Here is a 23,367-nt window from a genome sequence, read left to right on the forward strand (position 1 = left end):
CCTATTAGATAAGGAGGCAGACCAAATCATGCGATGACCCGCAAGGTTATCTGAGGAATTTGAGAGGATCCCTGCGCAATGCGCCGAAGCTCCAGTTGCGTTTCATTACGACTTGATATATTCTTTGCACAAGACACAGAACGGAGAAGAAGAGCCGCGCACAGCTTTCCACATGCACGCGTACAGTATCACGATCAGATGACACTAACACGTGTTGTCATATCTCGCTGGCTCCAGGCCAAAATTAATCCAGGATTACACTTTAACACAGAGAGAACTCAATGACTAATAAAAGCAGCTGACGGAGACTTGCATTGCAGAAGACTTTTGAGAAAAGACAATCAACAGAAGAGAAAAGGAAACTGAAGACACAGGCGAGACCCGAAACAAACTCAGAATGATGATGTCTAAAGGAGCGTTTGTGTTTGTGTTACTGGGCGCGTTAACAGCGTATTACGTTTATTCACCAATCCCGAATAACATAGAGGAGAGATGGAAACTAATGCTCGCAGACTCTTTCTTCAGAAGTTTAAGCCAGTTGGTAAGTCTGCTTGCATTTGTATGTTAACATGCATTGAGTTGCTTGTAAAACTGACAGCCATCAGTCTAAAGTGTAATGCCAGTTCCATGCATTTGCAATGTTACGGCCGTGTGTCTGGTGTCGGGTTATTATTTTGGGCAGGTTTGATTAAGGAGCGTGATTACGCAACTGTCGGGTCGGTTATAAGCGTTTGATTATTTCTTTGAATTGTTTGGCATGACACCACACCTGCAGATTTACAGTTTAGAGATTATGTTAGTTCTTAATCCGAGAACTGTATAGTAAGCTTTGTGGCTAATAATAGCTGGAATTTATGGCAGGAAATAGAAATGCACCTCAAATATAGGGGAGTGTTGCAATATTATGTCTAAACGTCGTCAAACCCCCAAACTGTCATTTTAAATGTATGAAATTCATGATTTTTAAAACATTGCTCAGCATCACCCAACTTTAATTTTAAACATTATAAAAGGTAAGCAAATGTGAAACATTTGATTTAAATTTAAAACTAAATAAATAGAAAGAAAAATGAAAGAAAATAAATAAATAATGTTTATGCTGCATTACAAGTCACCAATCTAGATTATACCCCATGTACTCTTTTTCTGAATAAAAGCACTTTTAAGTGTGTAGCTAAAGATTTGTTGAGTTTTGGGACATACTATGAATGTTTTTTTTAATGGACCACACTTGTAAACTGGCCTTTCTCTTGTCAGAGTTAACATTCTCATTTAATAAATACATATTTGTAAAGAAATATACATATTTTTCATCTGCTTAGATGAAAACCCTCTGTCTCATACATCTTCTGTGTTTGTAGTGCCATCATTTAGGAGGCTTTAGAAACTACCCTAAATGATTTAGAAAATTAACCTATTACTGTACCAAAGGAGACTGAAGACTAAACTAGAACTGGTGACAAGAGACTTAAGGCTCAATGCTGTGAATATCACTGGAGTAACATCATGTAACATTAAGTGGCTTAACAATGGGCTGTTGTCCACCGAAGCAAAAGATTATGGGATTCTGGCTATTAGTGAGATGATCTCAGCTGATCAACCATGTGTCTGCCCTGTTCATAACCTTTTTGAGAAAATAAACCAGGCACTGTGTGACTTCCACTGGGAGCTCTTGCACAAAATAAGCCAAAAACAACTCTTTAATGCTTTTTTCCCCCTCTACACAGGCAGAACTGAGTGAGCGGATGGGACTATTGAACTACATGAAAGTTATGATGTTCATCACCATTGCAGAGCGAGTAGTGCCTGTGTCAGATGACAGGGTGAAGGTGTCCGATGATAATTTTGATGGGGTAGAGGTGATTGTGTACCAGCCAACCCAACAAGAAGAAACAGGGGAGCTAAGAAGGGCCATCATTTACCTGCATGGAGGAGGATGGTGTCTTGGCAGCTCCCGTGAGTACCATTAATCACACAATGCTGTATACCAGAGTGCTCTAGCTTTTTATACTTAATGGTAATTTAAATGTATTTATGTGAGTGCTTGAAACTGGAACTTCAAAGATTTTAATTATCCATCATTATGACAGATTACCATTCAGACTGCAGAGAAGCCATGCATGAGGTCAGTGCAGGTCAGATTAAAATGACACCAAAATGGACAAACAATGCATCCCATATTCAAAATACATGTGCAAAAAAAGTCCCTGCACCATTAAACTAAATCGATTACGACCTGGTGAGATGTTGAATGCAACATTACATTTGGATCTGCTCACACTGTATCAAAGAGTTATATTTATGTGTTGTTTTTTTTGCAGCATTGAGCATTACAGCCAATCACACACATTTCTGTTGAATGCAACCACTAATCAGAGGTGTTTAGTCTATGGTAAAGAATAATTCTGAAAACCCTGGAGTTTATTTCAGTCTGCACTCAATGATTGAATTCTGCCTCTTTCAAAGTCTTTTATCCTAAACAAAGTGCAGAAATTATGTATTTATTATACACTGTAGCGTAGACAGCTTCAGAAATTATAGTGAGATATTTTTAGATTTTTGAACTCGCTGACTGTTCTTCTGCCAAAATAAATGTGAAGTCATGACTTTCTAATGCATGGAAAATTTTCTAATTATTAAAAAACAAATTTCATTTTATATACTGAAAACTGCGTAGAATGTAAATAAACTGTAGAAAAGGTCTGTTCTAAAAACAGAAAACAGTTATTAAAGGGGTTAAAGTTTATTTTAAGGTATCCTTGTTACATTATAAGTATACATTTAGGTAATATGTAAAAATTATTAATAACATGTATTTACTATAAGCTTATGATTGTGGTTAACTGCATTTATGCAAAATTTACTGTAATTAGTAAGAGCATGTAAAATATATTTTGCTTTAATCCATGGGAACTGTTTTCATCACTAGAGGCTTAATCAAATAAAAGTCAAAAGTATATTTTCTCCCTTCTCACCTTAGGTATGGGCCCATATGATCTACTAGCCAGACACATGGTTACAGAGCTCAACGCAGTTATTGTATCTGTAGAGTAAGTATCAAATGTTATTAATTTAATAAAAGCCCTTGCTTGCTTCAACAAGGTCACACAGGATCTGGCGATTGACTGATTAAAGCTGCCTCGTCTCATGGCATAAACGTACTTGGGTGCACATTTTAGAGAGACGCAAAATACGTACCAATAAATACGAATCACTGCAGTTTCCTAAATAAATGAACACTAGAGGCAGTAAAACTCTGACACCTTTTATTCCTTTTCATACAAATTTAGAGTTTCAATTAATAAAGCATTATTTTCGCAGAATTAATTGAAGAATATTATGTTGTGACTTAAAATATTAATATGCTGGGAAATTTGTAATCTAATGCTTTTGAACATTAACATCACACATATCCATGTTCATATCTATGGGTTTTCAGGGGTGGTAGGTTTGTTCGGTAGCTCACAGAGTTTAGAGATGGAATTTGGAGATGGACTTCAGAGACGAGGAGCTCCAGTTTGAATCCTGTGTAACCACGGTTCGACAAAGCAGTTCAAATCTTCATATAAGTTACATTAACAAATGTGTTTTTATATCAGTATGCATTTGTTAACACTATTGGGTAGGTTTAGGGTTGGGTTTGGTTAGGGCGTAACTTTCAGCAACGGTCCCTGGGTATTTGAATTCTGAACCGCCGCAATACGTACCAGAAGCAACATGATAAAAACACAGCAAAACGTAACTAGATTAACGTAATCAAAACGTGCCAGGGGTATTAAACCTGTGTTTTAGCACCACTCAGTGGACATTTCTCTTTGAAACTGTTGTGAAACATGCAGTGAGGTACGTAAAAATGGTCTTGCAGAAACCTACCCAGAGGTACGTATTTTTATGAGACTGGTTTGGATTAAAGGCACAATATGTAATTTTTGCCACTGGAGGGCGCGTATTCAAAATAAACAAAGAAACAAAAGTGTAGTTTGATGGCGCTGTAACTGAGTGTGGAATCATGAGAGTTGTTGTCTTCATTCCCACAACTGATGCAATCTTAAGGGACTCTGGAAGAAATCATGTGCATGGATGAGCTAATGATTTATTAACGTAGTAGAATGGAGCTGGGTGAGGCTGAAAGCTGTCGAAGCAAAACGAGGCCGCTGAATGAGCGTAAAGTAACGCTGTTTTATCACACTATATACATTTGAATTTCTGTTATAATGCTACTCTGAGCATTCGTCACCTGTCTAATAAAATGCATAATATATTAAAACGTCTTCGGTGTTTACATATTTTCTACAAAACTTAACTGGAAATCGAGGGGTTATGACATCATTGGCAGGTGACACAATGACACAAGCACACTATTTAAAATTGCTTATTTCTCTGGATTTAAACTTTTTTTTTAAATTTCTATTACAGCCATTAAATTGTTATTTTATTATCAGCATGTTTGTTAAATGCCCATCTGGATTGGTTACTGCGTCAGGTTATGTCCCAGGTGAGGTGGCCAGCTTTATAAGGAGCAGGGGTGGGAGGGGGGATTCCCTTTCAGTTGGTCACTCTTGACTTTGAGTGTAAACTAAATGAACCAATGAACATTGGCATGTCATTATTGCATCCAGCTGCCGCTGATCACAGCGTGTGTATAACTAGGCAGCAGAAGCAGCACATATTCAGCTTTTTTGTCTAAGAACCGAGCGATCACATTGTTCTGCTTTTGATTACTCTACTGAGAGAAGAAAACGGAATGAGCAGTATGGCGCTTCAGCGTTGGTGGCTTCCTGTGTTGACTGGGTTGCACACATCAGGCTGCAGTACCCCATTTGTGTTACAGGCAGCCATCTCCCCATTGCGTTTGATAATGCTAAAATAGTAAGTTGGTGGGGAAGCATGACGTGATCAGGTTCCTTAGTGGGGAGTGAAGGCTAAATCCTCCACGGCCACCTTCTATACCTTCATGAGATCTGTCTTTAGTGCTCAGAACACTAAAGCAGGGCCCATCTGAGCTTTTGCAGACAGTCGAGCTGTAGTTTCTGTCAATAAAAACTCTGCTCTTGCTTCTATTGGCCTCCATGCATGCATTTTCAGTCAATGATTCGTGCCTAGAGTTGGGGATGCTAAATAATCCTGAGGCCCAGCCTGACTGTTTGCCCAAGGTTCCCACTACTCCTTTCAGGGATCCGGTGGTGAACCTGTAAGTGCTGCCCCTGGAGGAGTCATCTAGCTTTGCTTTGTCATGTCCAGGCATTGAGATGCTTTTTAGACCAGACACTAAGCTTCAGGACCTCAGACCAGCTGTTTGTCTGTCATGGAGGCCAGCAGAAGGGAATGCCATGTCTGAGCAGAGGATGGGCCACTGGATAGTGGATGCCATCACCCTGACTTATCGGGCACAGGGTGTGCCCTGCCCATTCATGTTACGTGCTCTACTAGAAGTGTTGCATCCTCCTGGGCACTGGCTCGTGGTGCCTCACTGACAGATATTTGTAGAGCTGCGGGCTGGACAACCCCCAACGTGTTCACTAGATTCTATAGCTTTCATGTGGAGCCGGTATGCTCTTGTATTGTCATCTCAAACAGGTAGAAGACCCTGTGAAGCTCTTCCATCACCTTGGCAGCCAGACACGGCAGAGCGTCCGGCACCAGGCCCTCACTCGAGGAATCTTTGAGAACCGGTAAAGGGTCAGGTTCTATATGTTGAGACCCAAGTGGATTCCAAATGTGTAAATTCCACATTATAGCCTCAGAGCCCGTGTTTCCCCTGGCAGACTTCCTGCTATTTTCTAAGAGGGTTGCAATCACCTAATCTTCCATATTCACCTAAACGGTTGTTCCTGTGTGTAAGTGCTTCAGAAACTTTCTTCGGGAAGCATGGAGTTTCTGCAGCGTGCCTGTCCCAAGTGGTAGGGGTACGTTTTCCCATTCTTATCCAATCTTACTGAGTGGGTAATGTCATAGAAGCAGTAGCTGGTCTTCTTGTGGTAAGCCAAGGCCTACGCCAAAAAGTAGGGGCGCAGAAGGCTTCCATAGGACACTGGAAGGGGCAGTACCTGTGAACCTTTGGTAGGGATCCCAAATCGTCAGTCATCCGTCATGACACCAAGAGTGTTGGACCACTTCAATCTGCTCCTGTGCCCAGAGAACTCAAGGTGAGCTTCGTCACTCAGAGTGTGAGATCAGCTGTGGTTCGGAGCTCTTTTAGAACTTCCGGATAACGACCACCCTCGTGCAGGTTCCTCAATGCTTTAACCACTGTTTGTGAGCCACCTCATGAACTGCAATATTGTCTCTCCAATATTGTGAAAACAGAGGTAGAAGCGATATGTTCTTTCTCTATTCGCCTTACATACAGATAGTAGATGAGGGAGATGGGTTTCTAGCCACACATCTCATCTGCCGTTTTTTCAGTGTTGTGAATACAGTTGTAAAGGCATCTGCTTTTTCTGTTATTAACATATGCAGATACAGAGAAGGAAGATGCCTCTTCTCGAATCACAGTTCATCAGTTGCCATTCCAGCAGTTAAGGAGGTTTTCAGTTGAGCACTTTCCTTATGAGAAGAAGGTCAGGTTTTATCACACCCCCTGAAGTGAGGGTTCATGGATGTCATTAGTAGCTGCATTTACATGGACCCTACTAATCTGGTCATAATAGGACAAGAAGCACAATCAGAATAAAAATGTCACATGTAAACATGTTAATTGAATTGAATTGGCCAGATCCGACTAAAATTTTGATCGGATTGAAAGGGGTTGTTTATTCCTTTTGTAATCTTGGTGAGAAGCCATGTGAACACTTTATCGGATTGAAAACCGAAACTGAAAAGTATTGCAAATGCGCTGTGGAATACAGAAAAAGGGTAACGCCGTATGACATGCAGAATGAGCTGTACTTCCTGGTGAATAAAGTGTCATAAATAAGTGTCCCGTCATTATAAAAGTTTCCCTTTCACTTAGCATCTATGAAGTGGAACAACAGACTACTAGTTTTGGGTGCGGAAATGGGCGCTTTTATTATATATATATATATATATATATATATATATATATATATATATATATATATATTATTATTATTATTATTCTTTTTTTAAGCGGTTCAGTTCATGTAGATAAATATCACGTGTTTTAAAACATTATGCGACAGCAGCGGGAAACTGCATATTCATTCAGTGTGCGCATGTCAAAAGAGTAAATCCGATCAGAAGCATGCACATCCACCCGATCACTTTATTCAGCATTCATGTAAACACCACGTTCGGATTCGTCAATCAGAATGAATTAATTCCGATGGAAGCAAAAAGTGTCCATTTAAACACACCTAGTGTGTGTTCCTATGTGCCCATGTGTGAATGCCCAGTATTGAAGAGGATTTTGGACAGTACCGGCCACTGGTGTCTCATTAATATTAATCAATATTAACAGACTTAATTAATATTATAATTAATAATAATACTTTCTCAAACATACTTTCTCAAACTTTCTTAGCCTTCCTACTTAATGAAATAAGATATAATGGGAACAAATGTAGCTCTATAGATCTTGTCAGAAATACTGCAACAAATAAGATCCTGCAGACTATTGGGTTTCAACTAAATTCCCTTCATATTATTCAAACCACAGATTGATGGTTCAACCACAAAATAAAATATATAAACCACAAAATAAAATATATTAACACATCTGGGATATATCTGATGTATCTTCCTATACATGTCGTGGTTTGCTTAAAGAGCTGAATAATGCAGTTCTTTCAATTTATTCCCCCTAAAAAAACCCTGAAAAATATTCTCAGCTCTTTTCAACATTAATAATGATAAAAAATAATAATGATGATAATAATAAATGTTTGTTTTTTTTTTTTGGTAGAAAATAAGATTGTTAAAATGATTTCTGAAGGATTGTAGTAAGGATTGTAGTAAGGACTGGAGTAAGGATGCCAAAAATTTTTGTTTGAAAGTAAGCTTTGATTGTTTCTAATAAACTGTTTAACTGCTCCCCCAAGTGGATATTAAATTATGTTGTGGGATAATTAAATATATTCTTAATAAACTACAAACATAAAATTATATAGATTTATTTTGTTCTCACATTCTTTCTTGTAAGTCCTCACTCTCAGTGACACAGCTGAATGAGAGGCTCATTATGCAGCTCATTATGCAGGCCTTTGTCTTCTCAGGTGTAAATCACAATGATATTCATGATAGTTGACGCCTACTCACATATGACTTTTAACAACAAAAAGTGTCTTAGAAAATGTAAATCAATATATCGTTTTCTGTGAGTGAGTAAACAAGATGATTTTCACATAATTTAGAAAGAAAAATTCTAGGCTACAAGCTCCAGTTCTCAAAGGTCCCGCGAACCAATGTTATGTATGTGTTTTATGGCCTTATTCAAGTGTTTTAACATTTTTAGTTTTTCACTAACCATGCATAACATTTTTTTTTCTCAAAAATACAATCATGTACATGCATGCATTTCACATATTATTATAGCCCAGTTTGTGCTGATTACAGTGATATTAGACTTTACCCATTTAGATATTTATAAGAAACTGAAAAAAGCACAAATATCAGGGCATGACAAAACTTCTCCAGGCCCCAAAAATACCCTTAGACTCCAGAGGGTTAAACCCTAACTCTGTTTGAACAATTTCAATCTCTGGATGCTCTGTTCTTAACAAATAGAGGCTCCATGCTGCTCTCGCTGTTCTCACATATTATCTTTTATGCAAACACAGCAGGAAGAGGATAAATAAATGTGCTGATGACACCACTGTGATCTTATAACCATCAACAATGAACTGCAGTGAGGGTAAGCCCTCTCTGCAGGGGCCAACACTACAGCATTCCAAAGCAGAATCCTGTAGTATCATGGACAAGAGCAAAAACAAGAACATGTGGTGTGTCGACAGAGCGTGAAAATGAGATAAAACTGAAAGAAAAAGGCAAAAGAAACATACTGACCTAATAATAAAAAGTAATTCATCAGACCAAAAGTCTTTGATCATGAGTAGAAGTGGCTGTCTGACTTTCTGCTGCCAGACTGCGTGCTGTTGTGAAACTATAATAACTTTGACTGACTGCCAGGTGTCCAAATGCCAGAAACACTAAAGAGATTATAGTAAAGTATGGGACACAACATGCAGTTTTTCTTGAACATTATTTGGCCAGTTAATGTTAGATGAAATAGTGAATGTTAATACCAGGAAATTTCTGTGAATACAGATAATGAAATAACTTGGACGCGAATCAACTTCAACTGAGTTTGTCCTAGACAAACACTCTGAGCCTTGATTCATTCCCAAATATATATAGTGTTGAGCAAGGAAAAGTGTTTAATTAGGGATGGACAAAGCGACAAATATGTATGAAATGTCTCAGTATAGGGGCTGTAAAATAAACTGTAATCTAAAACTGTGAAACTCTGAAGCCAGTTTACAGAGGAAGAAAAGTCACTGATGGCTGTACAGGTCGACCAGTAGTAAGAGTATTGTCTCTTAATGTAAGTTCTGTCATGACAACTCTCGGAGTGATTATCATGCTAGTGTAAATGCAATGTTAATGTGTTTGGTCCAGCAGCAGAGCAAGTAACAGGACAAGCAAGCATCCACAACATGCTGCTGTGTGTATGTAACAAATACAGCTGTTGCACATATAACAAAAATAACCCCCGTGCATACATGATCACACCATAGCAGATCTATACAGGTGGACCTGGGGAAGGTGGAGGGTCTCTGAAGCACGCTGAAAACTGCTACAGCAAATACTTACCAAGTATTTGAACGTTGAGCAGTGAGCTCATTGGCTACCGATACAGTAGAGAACCAATTAGCTGTGACATGATGATGTCATTATGTCATATTGAGTTGGATCTACTATAATGCGCCATCTAGAGTTTCATGCTAGAAATGCCCTTCGATTTAGATACATTCAGCTTTAAATGTCTTCTATGTATTTAATGACTTGGAAAATAGGTACAAGTTAGGAACTTAGTTCTAGGAACTAGCCAGCAGGGTCGTTCCTATAGAACCAATTTCTCCTGGAGGCCACTTTCCTGGTTGCATTCACACTGGCAGCAGGACCTCTGAAGTGGCCGACAGTGACATCTTTATTCATGGCATTTACAAATGTCAACAAACGGTAAATGGAGAACACCATGTTCGGAGCTGTTTTGTGATAATGGAAATGGAGTGTAAATGTGACAATTTTGCGATAAAAAACCATGAACATCTGACTAAATCAACTGTTTTAGACCCTAGGGGAGAGTGGGGTGATTTGTGCCAGGGGGGAAGTAGTCCCACCCCTTGTTTCTGGAAAACCATTGAAGAAATTGGTCATGTGACCACATAATTTTAAAAAGCCATCATTTTACTCATCCTCCAAAGAAGAGAGACACAAGGCATGAGAGGTAATCACATTTTGGCTCAAAAAACTGTTTATTCCATTCAAATGGAAAATTTCTATGATCAAGGTTTTTTGATTAGAGCGTCTGAACAATTCTAGAAAAGTTTGAAAACATTTCACACATGTTTTAGTGCTTTACCAGGCTACACCATTAGTCTATACAGTTAGCATGATGTTAGCTCTTAACTGCTGGATCATGCTAGTTTTTCAAATTTTTGGGTATGGGGTGATTTGTGCAAAAGGGCCTGGGTTAAGTTGTGCCAGTGGCGAAACTCACCCCCACTTATGATTATTTTCAACACATTATTAATTTGTAATTGTGCATTGCACTATTGCATTTTAGCACAAACTATGTGGCATTCTTAATTTTACACAAAAACCCATTATGCCACGCACTTATAAAAGGAAGACAGACAGGGCTTCAACTGCTCTTGTGGAGTTGGACAGAGCAGTGAAAGAGATGCAACAGGGAAAAACCATAAGTCAGGTGGCAAGGGAGATGAATATCTGCAGGATGACCTTGAAAAGATTCAGGGAGAAGAAAAAGGTTGCAATGATTTAGCCAAGTAAGACATGTTCCTGGATCAACATCTTCTGATGATCCTGGATCAACATTATTGTCCAAAAATATAGACTTAACCCAATCCCTACACCTAAACCTAACCCTACCCATAATTTAGTCCTAAAAATAGGGGGAAATGATAGCTGTGAGTAGAATCTCGTAATCCTGATTGTAAGCCTAAAACAGATATTTCTTGAAAAGTTATATCTCACTTCTGATTAGTTGATTGGAATGTTGTTCCTGGATCAACAAGCTCCTGGATGTTGACCCAGGAACATGTTTTACTTGGTGAAATCATGCTCGCCAAGAAAAAGACAGGAGAAGTAACAAAGAAAGGGTATAAGAGAACATCTCTAAAGTGATGGACAGGTAGTCATCAATCATAGGATAACATATTCTCTCTCTCACACACACACACACACACACACATTTAAAGAAAATAATGAAGGGGTATCCCTGAAGGTGATGTGCTCAAAAAACTACCCACATCCCAGTTTATATTTCCCTAAAGCATTGACAAGTGGCATTGACAACAAAATATGTCTTATTCCAACAGTTTAATAGGATGACAATATATGAATAAACCTTTTTTGTCTTGCTTTTATATAGCATTACAGTTCATAACATTAAAATGTTCTGTTTTGCTTCAGAAATAACTGGCACTATTTACCCCAACGTATTCTCCCAAAAGGCACAACTTACCCCGCACCAGGGGCAAGTTGTGCCACAAGACCACTTTTTTCCCAAAAGCTATATTTCTGAAACAATTTATTTCAGATTCAAAGTTATTGTTCTGAGGGATGCACCACATCCTGAAATATATGTACATTCTAAAGTGAAAGAGATTACTGTCATGATCTCACTTTAAAGTCACTTTGAGTAAAAACTGGCACAACTCACCCCACTTTCACCTACTCTGAAGGAGGAGCTAATTAAGTTCACCCAAACCAAGTCCTAGAAATATATAAGTACCAAGTTCCTGTGGTACGAACATGACAAAAAGCGGGTACTTCCATGAAAAGTTCTAGGAACTATAAAAATGTTCCTCCGGTCAAAAGCCCCTGCTGATGGTGAGGTAACCATCTTTGGAACATTGTGCTGATTACATAATTTTACAATTTTAAATTAAATGTTCTCTTTTTGACAATTTTAATTAAATGAAACCTTTTACATATTCAAGTAAATATGATGCATAGTTGCTCTGAGTAATGACTGTGCACACAGCTACTAGTATTATCTTATCAGGACTAGGACTTTTAGTCTACCTGTTTAATGCTGCTGGTGAGAAGTTCTGAGAAGTAAAACACCAGTCATCTGCTTTCCAGAAAGCTTATTAGACACTGCACTTGAGAACTTGAGGTTTTTTCAAGATATTCTCGCTCCAGCTATTTCTGACTTCCTTCAAGGACCAAGGCATAGATTATGTGGTTCCTCTTCAGGAACTCGAGCTGCGTCGAAACGCAACGGGGAACACGTTTAACGTGAGTGACTCATAATATATACAGTCAGTCGCAACAACAGAGGGGTCGTAATGAACGCTTATATTTTGCTACCTAAAGAGTAGTTCTCTGTGCCGCCGACTTGCACTTCTTTGGTCAAGTATATTATTAAATTTATAAAACAGTTTCATTGCTGTAAATCATCATTTACTTATCAGCGAATATCATGTGTAATCTAGAAGCACGTTTATAGAAGCACGTGACATCATGGTTGGGGTGAAGTAAGCGACCAGGAAGCTATAAAGCCACAAGCCGCGCAGCCGGCATCAGCTTCGTATCTTTCAGCAAGTGCTCTGTGTGTGCATGTCATTCTGTCTTGTCAGTCTTATTTATTGTTGTTTGTCACTATTAGCTCCTCAAAGAGTAAGCAGTAGTCAAAGAGCAAAGCTAAGACAAGACATCTGAAAGGCGAATCCAGATCGCGTTTCAGATTGTGTGTTCCTCGCTACTTCACGAGTGGGGATACACAGTCTGCCTGGGATTGAGGCACACTGTTTCGGCTCTTGAGGGAGCCGACTGCCTGCACTGGTACGAGCCAGTGTGGATCCTTCGATCCCGGAGGACTCTTCTCGAGGGGGAGTCTTCGCCAGAGTTCCTCGCGGTGTTTGTCCCGTTTTCACTGAGGTGGAGTGGAACCTGCATTCGCTTGGTTCGCAGATAGATCTGCTGGAGGGTATGGAGACGGGAACGTCCCTATCTCCTACCTCACCCACCAGATCTACCCGATCTTCCGGGTTCGGTAGCCCGAGTGTTGCTGTCCTTCCCCCCAAGTGGTGGCCATGATGCACCGCCTTTCTTTCTCTGAGGAGATTGAAACGGAGGACGTCGATGAGATCGCAGTTGCACAAACATAAGCTGCATAAACATCAGCTGCACAGACAACAGTTGCACAAGCATCAGTTTCACAAGCATATTATGCCTAAACTTTATAACGAGCAGCATTAATGAGGAGTGCAGCTCTCTCAGTCAGCTCTCGGGAAAAATAAGGGGGCTGACTCTGCTTCTCGCATATCTGGGGACGGGTTGAAGACGGCTCTGCCTATCTCCACCCATGTACCCTAGATCTAGAGTTCATACTCAAGGTTCGGAAACACGAGCAGCGGTTCCTGTCCCCTCTGTGAACTCGAAGCTGCAGCTACTTATTTCTGAGGAGATAAATACTGTTTTAGAGACTAAGCAGCTCGCGTGCTGCCGAGGCAACGCATGTATTCATGCATCATTTTCAGTTTTGATGTGAATCTTACCAAACCAGACCATCTTTACTTGTCTGATTGGTTAACTGCATTAATTCTGAGGAATTAAATTCAGTATTTATCTGACTATGAGAAGTTAGATATGAATTATATCAACAAGGCAGACCGTGTTTACTCATCTGATTGTTTGATTGCATTAAATTCTCAGGAATGTAATGACATTTATCTCACTCTGAGAAATGATATATACTGGAGGGGCTGCTGGGTGGAAGCAGCCCTCTCAGCATACTTGCCAACCTTGAGACCTCAGAATTAGGGAGATATTCAAAAGGCGTGGGGGGGGGCCTCATATATAACCACACACATAAACAAATGTAAAGAAGAATATAATTCATTTATCTGTACATAATTTATACATACATATTATGTACAATAACAACAACCCATCACAACCCAACCCCATTTATGCAAACCCAACCCAACCCAATCCATTCAGTTAGGAATTTGCAGGCATATTTTCTCTTTTTATTCGCCATGTCTCATCTTTCTTCCTTTCCCCTTCTTCTTCTGCTTCTTTTTTCTGTTCTGAATTTGCCACGCTTGACTTCGAGGTGTAACCTTTATTATTAGGGACTTTAAGCAACAGCTGCGAATGGAACGGCTACAGCGACCGGAAGTTTGCTGTCACACCACCGTAGGCAAGAACGTAAAAATCACTAAGCAACGGAAAATAGGACAGCGCAACACGGCATTAATTCACTTATTGAGAAACAAAAAAATGTCATTTAAAAAAGCAAGAGAAGGATTGCTTTTGGCATTAAATGACAATCTTTTGTCAGAAGAGGAGTTTTTAATATTGTATGATGTAAATAAGTCTAAAAACCTAGATTTACCATGTAAGCAAAATTGCCTTTTAACTTTGATTACAAGGAAGACGAATGCTTAAATTAATTTTGTGTCAGAAAATGTTACCTACCAATTCTGGTAGATTTTTTTTAATGCATTTAGCAGACGCTTTTATCCAAAGTAACTTACAGTGCATTCAAGCTATCATTTTTTTTTTTTTTTACCTATCACGGTAAAATAAAATATTTTTTTATTACCTATATAGATGTTCTCGGGATTCCCAATGAGATCGTTTGTGATCATAAACTGATGCAAATTACAGTGTCATATGCCATAAAACATAACATTTATTTACCTAATCTCTCACGCTGTAGCGACTCCGGCAAATCAGCTGTTCTCCCGTAGTAGACCGCTAAAGTAGAACGTCACAAAGTAGCAGTTAAATTCGCGCATGCGCAATACAACGCCAGAATGGCGTTGCCGTTCCACCAGAAGCTGTTGCTAAGTCCCTGTTCGGTCTGAAACAGCGCCCATTGACGGATGGTGTAGCAATATTGTTGTCGTCCAGGTGGAAATCGGGAGAAATTCGGGAGAAAGGTCGGCCCGGGAGATTTTCGGGAGGGGCTTTGAAATTCGGGAGTCACCCGGAAAAATCGGGAGGGTTGACATGTATGCCTCTATTGTCAGAGCATTGCCGCCCGCGCTCCCCCGTGTCAGGACCGGAGACCGAAGCAACACTCTTACCCAGGGTTTTTCCAGCCTAAGGCACATCTGAGGGCCATACTTCAGTCTGGGAGGTCCTTGGCTAAGAAGTCCTGACACTTTTCGGTCACGACTGCAGAGGGCAGCCCCTACTGGGGTAGACTGGCGTACACCACATTACATGGTGCCCATCTCACCTCAGCGCCCTCTGGGGGCCGGTCTACCAACCCTGCCAGAGATCCAGGGTGCAGCGCACTCTAGTGAGCAATGTGCTCAGTATTTTCCGCCCGTGTGCCTAGCGGAGCTGAAATACTCGACGCCCCTTCAGGGGCCTCTTACACCAGAGGTCAGTCTTAAGAGAGTGATTCCCTTAGTAGATTATTTAGCAGCATGGAAACTACTGCCAAATGTATCTCAATGGGTCCCGCACACAGTAGAAAAAGGCTACCGTATTCAGTTCAGCTCTCCACCGCCGAGATTCAATGGGGTTACTCCGACGTTAGTCAGCCCCGTGCATGCTCTGGTTATGGAACAAGAAGTGAAAACACTATTAGGGGAAGAGGCCCTCGAGGTGGTCACTCCTCAAGACAGGGAGTCCGGGTTCTACAGCCGGTATTTCATAGTTCCAAAGAAGGATTGGGGGTTGCGTCCGATCATAGATCTGTGGGTCTTAAATCGATCAGTTATGAAACTGAAGTTCAAAAAGCACGATCACGCATGTTGTAGCTCAAATCAGATCCGCGGACTGGTTTGTCAAAATAGATTTCAAAGATGCATACTTCCACATATCCATCCTTCCACAACACAGGAAGTTTCTGAGGTTCGCTTTTGGGGGCGAAACTTACCTATATCGAGTACTTCCCTTGTACTCTTACCCCGCACATTCACAAAATTTGTAGATGCAGCTCTGGTTCCTCTACGCATGCAGGGCATCCTTATTCTCTATTATATCAACAATTTAAGTGCATTCAGAGTAGGTGGCAGTTTGACACTGAGATGTCATTCTCGCACAAATGGGGGTTTTGAGACTGAATGGCAAGAAGAGTGTACTTTCTCCAGTCCAAAGAACCACCTATCTAGGCGTAGTGTGGGATTTGACCACGATACAGGCACATTTGTCCCCTGCTCATAGAGTCGATACTCATGTCAGTCGAGAGAGTCAGAGAACCAAGGGATTTTCCCCGAGGGCCAATCCACTTAGAACTAGCAATGTCATGTGGTGATGCCTCCGTGCCTCTGTTGCTAGTAGCCCCGTTCTGGCCGGGCCGAGTATGGTTTGCAGATCTGGTCTCGCTCCTCGACTGCTCTCCATGGGAGATACCGATCAGGACGGACCTACTCTCACAGGCACAGGGCACAATAATCCACCCTCGCCCGGAGTTGTGAAAGCTGTGGGTGTGGCCCCTGAAGGGGCACAACTCATAGCATCCAGTCCATCAACCGAGGTTGTTGAGACCATCCTCCAATCCAGAGCTCCCTCAGCAGGGAAACTGTACACCCCGAGGTGGAAACTCTTCACCTCATGGTACAGAGACCATCAGCTTAACCCAGCTAACTGCCCAGTTGGTACAGTTCTGGAGTTTCTACAAGCCCGGTTCTCTGCAGGGTTGACCCACTCCATGCTGAAGGTTTACGTGGCGGCCATTGCAGCCTACCATGTCCCGCTTGATGGTCAGTCTTTGGGAAGACCCCCTTAGTTACATGTTTCCTCCACCGTGCGTTGCGGCTGAGACCTCCAGTACGGTCCCGTATTCCCCCGTGGGACTTGGTTGTGGTGTTAAAGGCTCTTTGTAAAGCTCCATTCGAGCCAATACAAGATATATCAGACAGACATCTGACCCTCAAAACTACCTTACCTCTCTGAGGAGAGTTGGAGATCTTCAGGCCCTCTCAGTGGCCCCTGCCTATCTTGACTTTGTGCCCAGCATGGGCCAAAGCGTTCATATACCCTTGAGCGGGATATGTTCCTAAGGTTCCCTCTGTTACACCACAACCTGTACGGCTGCAGGCCTTCTGCCCTCCTCCCTTTCAGGAGCCCGACCAAGAGAAGCTAAATTGTATGTGTCCAGTTCAAGCACTGGACGCATACCACCACAGAGCTGCCCTGTGGAGAAAATCGGACAAATTGCTAATATGCTACGGTCCCCCCAAAAGGGGTTTTGAGTTGAGACTATCAACACCACCTATGAGTCCTCTGGTCTTTCCCTGCTGTCAGGAGCCAAGGCTCACTCTACTCAGGGTGTGGCAGTCTCCTAGGCCTTCCTAACATGTGTCCATGCTGGACATCTGCAACGCTGCGGGAAGGTCCATACCCTCCACATTTGCAAAATTCTATGGCCTAGATATGCCAGTCACTCCAGGCGCTTCTGTTCTCTCGTCCTAAGATGTGCTTTTCGGATACACACTAGGCAGGGATTTGGTAGTCTGGCAGTGTGGGCACATCGTTCCCTGTGGCATTTCGACACAGCTCGAGTTCCTGGAAAGGAACGTCTCTAGGTTACGCATGTTACCATAGTCCCTCGAGGGAACGAGTTGTTGGTGAGCACCTCCTGCATGGATTTAGCTTTTTTGCTTTCACTATGTGCTTCCACTATTCAAGTATATTGATATTATAGTCTAGGGCATAATGTCATTATTGATTAGTCGCGTCAACCCACAGTGCAGGGAAAACTTCTGTCAGTTGTGTCAAATTATACCACTGAACACATTTCTGTGGACGAAATGAAAGCAAATTTATCTAATAGTGGAATAAACAGTGAACTGCTTCAGGGAAAGGTGCATGATTTAAGCTGCCCAAAACATTGGAATGCTCTCTTTTTTTTACTTAAGTTAATGCATTAACTTAACATGGCTCATCCCTTCAGACACTTTGACAGATGCATGTATTTTAGTGTGTGATATGATTCCTCAGTGAAAACTTTAATTTTACAGTTATATCCTTATCTCTAAATGTAACATGTTCATGCAAGTGTTTCTATTTAGCATGAAGGCTCATCCTGACAGTCTGCCTTAAACTAAAGAGCGGCACCACTTCGAACAGACTGAATTAATATGCAACAAATAAATACTAATTTTGCAAAATATCTGTAATTGGATGTTAACGTTAGGTTTGAATGCCGATGTGTATGTAATTCAAGCATTTTATGATAGTAAATGTTAAGGGATAACAGCGTGTAATTGAATATAAATTTTCCCTAAGTTCCCTAAATTTACAGAATAAAAAAAGGACAGTATCAGGTTAATGTTTTCAGAGTGAATGTGTGTGTTCATGCAGAACATTCATCTCATCTGTTAATACTGAGTGTGTGTTTTCTTTATTATTTTAATTTTAGTATAGGGATTTAAACTGTCCTTTGTCCATTTGTCTATTTAAACTCTCAATTTAAACTGTGCTTTATAGGTCTTTTTGTACATAATGTATAGCATAGATATAGACATATTCACCATACAGTATGTTTATAGCATTCCATTGGCACATCTGTTTGAAGGGGGCATTGGGCAGCATGTGGAATATTGTAATTATAATAGCCTTTTGGGGTTTTAAGCTGTTCTCCACTAATTTAAGTAAGAAAAATGATGGTTAATGCTAACTTTTTACCTTTGCTGGGTTCGTGAGGGATCTTGCATTCACTAACGTTTGACTCAGAAAAGTAAAAGTAAAGATAGTGATGAGTAATACAATAAAGAGGCTTTAGGGCTTGTGATGGAAAGTGAAACGGTGTATTGGAGCTTGCAAACTAACAACAAACACAGAACAAGATCAGATTCTATTACAGACATTACACTTTTTTTGTCCTTTCTTTTAATTGAATATAAACACATCAAACCTGTCATGCTATCTGTGGAAAACCTTACTATTCAAAACGATAAGTTTTATTCTGACAGAAAAATGGGATAAGAAGAACAATAACAACATAATTTGCTTTGTGCAGGTATCGTCTTGCCCCAGCTTATCATTTTCCTGCCCAGTTTGAGGATGTGTACCGTGTGGTGAAGTTCATCTTTCGTGTTGATGTTCTGAAGGGATACCATATCAATCCAGAACGGATTGCTGTGTCAGGAGACAGTGCAGGAGGCAACCTTGCAGCTGCTGTGGCTCAGCAGGTAAGATATGGAAAATTACACATGAATGACTACAGTACGATTTGTACAAAAGGACTCCAAAAAATCTATGAATTATATCTATAAATGTTGTGCTTTATACCTTTAGTTACCTACTGTAATATGTTTTCATCACATTTTTGTTTCCATCTACATTTTTTGTTTCCATCTACACACTCAATCATGACAGTATAACATCAAGTCATTTACACTTCAGGGTTATCAATCTGTTCAGGTAGGAAGCTTAAGTGATTGTGAGAGAGTTTCTCCTGTTTTGGAGCAAATGAAAGTTACAACAAGTGCACTGGAGTGACAACAGCAAGAAACCTCCTAAAAAGGAATGCTTTTGCAGGCGGGGGTCACAGAAATCTGCTCTATCTTTATCTTCATTACTGATTTGTCTCTAGAGTTGTGTCTTGTTAGGGTCCTTCTCATTACTTGTAGCATGAGGTAGAACATACAGCCCAGTGAGGGTGCACAGGTAGTCCAGCTCCTCCACAATGTCACTTCAGGTTTGGTGGGTGTCCTATATATCAGGAGATAGTCCGTTACACAAGGAGATCTGAACAGGGCCAAAGAAGGGCAACAACCCAGCAGCAGGACCAGTATCTTCTCCTGCAAGAAGGAACAGAAGGAAATCCTCCAGAGGCCTCCAAAATCCCCCCAGGAGGGCAGGCATGAGAGCACTGTGCAACTCTATTGGTATTTGCCAGAGAACACTAGAATTGGCAGGTCCACTATTAGCACCCCATTCTCTTCATGGATGAGATGAGAGTAGGTTCCCACTGAGCGTGTGACAGATGTGAAAGAGTTTGGAAATGCTGCTTGCAACATCATCCAGCAAGACTGTTTTGCCAATGGGTCATTGATGGTCTGGGAAGGAATATCTTGCAGGGATCTTACACTGGTGCTGTGGGCCCTGGGTTCCTCCTGGTGCAGTACAATGCCTGGCCTCATGAGATGCTTTGATGCTGATCATTGATGCTGTTGACTGGCCCTGAGGTTTGACAGACCTCAATTCAATAAAGAACCATTTTACGAAGCTGCCAAGTAGCACCACGGACGGACCTCACTGATGTCCTGATCCAGGTCTGACTGGAGATCCCCCAGGACACCATCCATCATCTCATCAGAAGCCTGCCTAGACATTGTCAGGAGTGCATAAAGGCAAATGAGGGGCATAAACACTACTGATTACACTGCAAAATGCTGTGATGAAATTCATTCATGTTCAGTCAGCCTGTAATTTCAAGTTTTTACTTTTTACTATTTGATCTAGACCTCAATGGGTGGATTGTTTTTGGTGTCCATCGACCATTGTCACATAATTTTGTTCTTGTTGAATTATTAGACAGTGTAAACAAGTAAACAGTATATATTTTGTTAATCTAGACCCAATTTGTGATTTAAGTTTTCCCTTATTTATTTTTAATTTATTTTAGGGTTAGCGTTACAGTAATATACAATAATAATAATAATAATAATAATAATAATGTAATAATGAACCAGGTATCTGGTAACAATAATTACCAATTACCAATAATTATTTAAACTTTCTTCAGCAGTGCTTAAATTATAAGTGGTCAAAAAAAGCAAAAGTGAATCTGAAGTTGCTTTATTAAGTTTGCTTTTATTTTGATCAATTTTGACCATGGACCACAAAACCAGTAATAAGGGTCAATTTCTCAAAATTGAGATTTATATATCATCTGAAAGTTGAATAAATAAGTTTTCCATCAATGTTTTGTTTGCTAGGATATAACAATATTGGTGATAAAACTATTTTAAAATCTGGAATCTGAGGGTGCAAAAAAAAAAAAAGTACATATTGAGAAAATTGCCTTTATGTGAAATGAAGTTTTGATAAATTTAATGGTAGGACATTTATAAAACATCTTCATGGAGCATGATCTTTACTTAAAATACTAATGATTTTTGGCAAAACAGAAAAATTGATCATTTTGACCCATAAAATGTATTACTGGATATTGCTACAACTATAGCTGTGCTACATATGACTGCTTCTGTGCTACAGGGTCACATATTATCAAACGTTTAATTTATTTTTTATGTATACTCAGTTGCAGAAGGACCCAGAACAGCATATCCAGCTAAAAGCCCAAGCTCTACTCTACCCTGTCCTGCAAGCCTTGGATCTGAACACTCCCTCATACCAGCAGAACCAGCACATGCCTATACTGCCCCGCACACTGATGGTGAGGTTTTGGAGTGAGTACTTCACCAGCGACAAGTCGTTTTTGAGAGCCATGATGGCAAACAGACACAATAACCATGAATCAGCTGCTTTGCTTAAGTTTGTCAATTGGAGTTCATATTTACCCGATTCATACCGTCGGACATACAACTACAGTGCTCCACCTGTGGTCACCGGAAAAAGTTCAGTGCACTCTGTTGGTCTTCATCACTTGCTTGCAGATCCACGAGCCTCGCCATTGCTGGTGCCTGACACAGCTTTGCGTTTACTGCCGAAGGCTTATGTGTTGACCTGTGAGTATGATGTACTGCGAGATGACGGCTTGATGTATGTCACACGTTTGCGGAATGCTGGAGTTGATGTCACTCATGAACATTACCCTGGTGGATTTCATGGTGCACTGATGTTCACAACGTGGCCCACAGACTTTGATATTGGACACAGAATGATGGAGAACTTTGTATTATGGCTTAAGCAAAATCTATAAAATCAATGTAGAATGCAACAGTGCTTTGTGCATCAGTTTTGGCTGACTGGTCCATATAAGTTTTGTCTTATTTATTTCATTTGTTTTGTTTTTCCTGTTGTTTACAGTGTACCACTTTTATCTTTAAAAGGGCACACTTTTGATTGTATTAATCCAAAATGGTACAAACATTCCTATTATGACCAAACTCGGTCTTAAGAAACACTGGTCTGAATTATTTTCTAATCCGTTAACTATGTATATGTTACTAATTAAGTTGTTCAGCAAGTTAATATGACATTAATAGTGTTTTATTTTATTTATTTATTTTATTTTACGATTATTTTTATTTCAGCCTATTACAATTATCACTGATTGCTTGATGTTTTGAAAGGTTTGGTTTGATATGCAGTAAACTGTTTGATGAAAATCCGGGTTCATTGAAATTTTATCTTAAATGGTGAGATGATAAGATCAAAGGCTATGTTCACACTGCAGGCTGAAACGACCCAATTCCGTATTTTTTTTTTTGCCCCTATGCGACCTGTATCTGATCTTTTCATGATAGTCTGAACGACACAGATCCGATCTTTTCAAATGTGACCCAGGCCACTTGGGTATGTGGTCCTGAATCCGATACGTATCCGATCTTTTGAAATGCGACCTCCGTCTGAATGGCCAGGCCACATGTATCTGACCCGCACGTCATTGATACGCTACAAACTTCATAATTCTGCATTGAAGTAGGCGGGAACGAGAAGATAAACAACAACCATGGCGGACGATGCTGCTGAGACCAATCAATGGAAGGGAAGCGAGGTCACAGATTTAATTAATATTTGGGGTGACCGCTCTATTCAGGCCAAACTCGAGGGCTCTCATCGGAACCGGGCGGTTTACGAAAACATTTCCAGCGAAATGGCCGAGCGTGGTTACAGACGATCCTGGCTCCAATGCCAGCGAAAAATAAAAAGCCTCCGAGCCAAATACAAACATCCGTGTTTAACGTTAACTACTTCCGCAAACAACGAGTGACGTCGTTCTCCGTTGAGTACTCTTCTGCGCATGCGGGTCACTTCTGGGTCATTTCACGTTTACACAGGAGATCACAAAAGGTCTCATTTAATTGGAAATGTGAACGGCTTGCAAAAAAAATCTAATTTTAAAAAAAAATCGGAATTGAGCATTAAGCCCTGCAGTGTGAACGTAGCCAAAGTAAGATCAAGTCTTCAGTAGGTACAAGTCATTTGCTTCTGAGAACTGAGAAATGGCATGTCACCATGTCTTGAAGCTGCAGTTTTTTGCTCTTCCTAAACAAATTAAAGTGCCTCACTGAAAGATGGAGAAATGGTATGGAGCAATCATTTATCAGGACCATG

At 40.4% G+C, this 23,367-nt stretch overlaps 1 protein-coding gene across 1 annotated transcript; it reads left to right on the forward strand.

Annotated features, from left to right (window-relative positions):
- LOC127972331 (arylacetamide deacetylase-like) lies at window positions 1-23,127 on the forward strand. The gene is made up of 5 exons (XM_052575770.1): window positions 1-541; window positions 1,728-1,956; window positions 2,981-3,050; window positions 19,139-19,310; window positions 21,389-23,127. Exons 1-5 carry the CDS (start codon window positions 398-400, stop codon window positions 22,007-22,009), a joined length of 1,236 nt encoding a protein of 411 aa, XP_052431730.1. The 5' UTR covers window positions 1-397; the 3' UTR covers window positions 22,010-23,127.
- The last annotated feature ends 240 nt before the right edge of the window (window positions 23,128-23,367 follow it).

Source organism: Carassius gibelio, chromosome B15 (assembly GCF_023724105.1).
Source record: "Carassius gibelio isolate Cgi1373 ecotype wild population from Czech Republic chromosome B15, carGib1.2-hapl.c, whole genome shotgun sequence".
Classification (NCBI taxonomy): Eukaryota; Metazoa; Chordata; class Actinopteri; order Cypriniformes; family Cyprinidae; genus Carassius; species Carassius gibelio.

Excerpts from the sequence above, each read along its gene's own strand:
- LOC127972331 (XM_052575770.1), top strand. The coding sequence starts at position 398 with ATGATGATGTCTAAAGGAGCGTTTGTGTTTGTGTTACTGGGCGCGTTA. Across the intron at positions 1,957-2,980 it reads ATGGTGTCTTGGCAGCTCCC|GTATGGGCCCATATGATCTA; the intron begins GTGAGTACCATT and ends TTCTCACCTTAG. Across the intron at positions 19,311-21,388 it reads CAGCTGCTGTGGCTCAGCAG|TTGCAGAAGGACCCAGAACA; the intron begins GTAAGATATGGA and ends ATGTATACTCAG.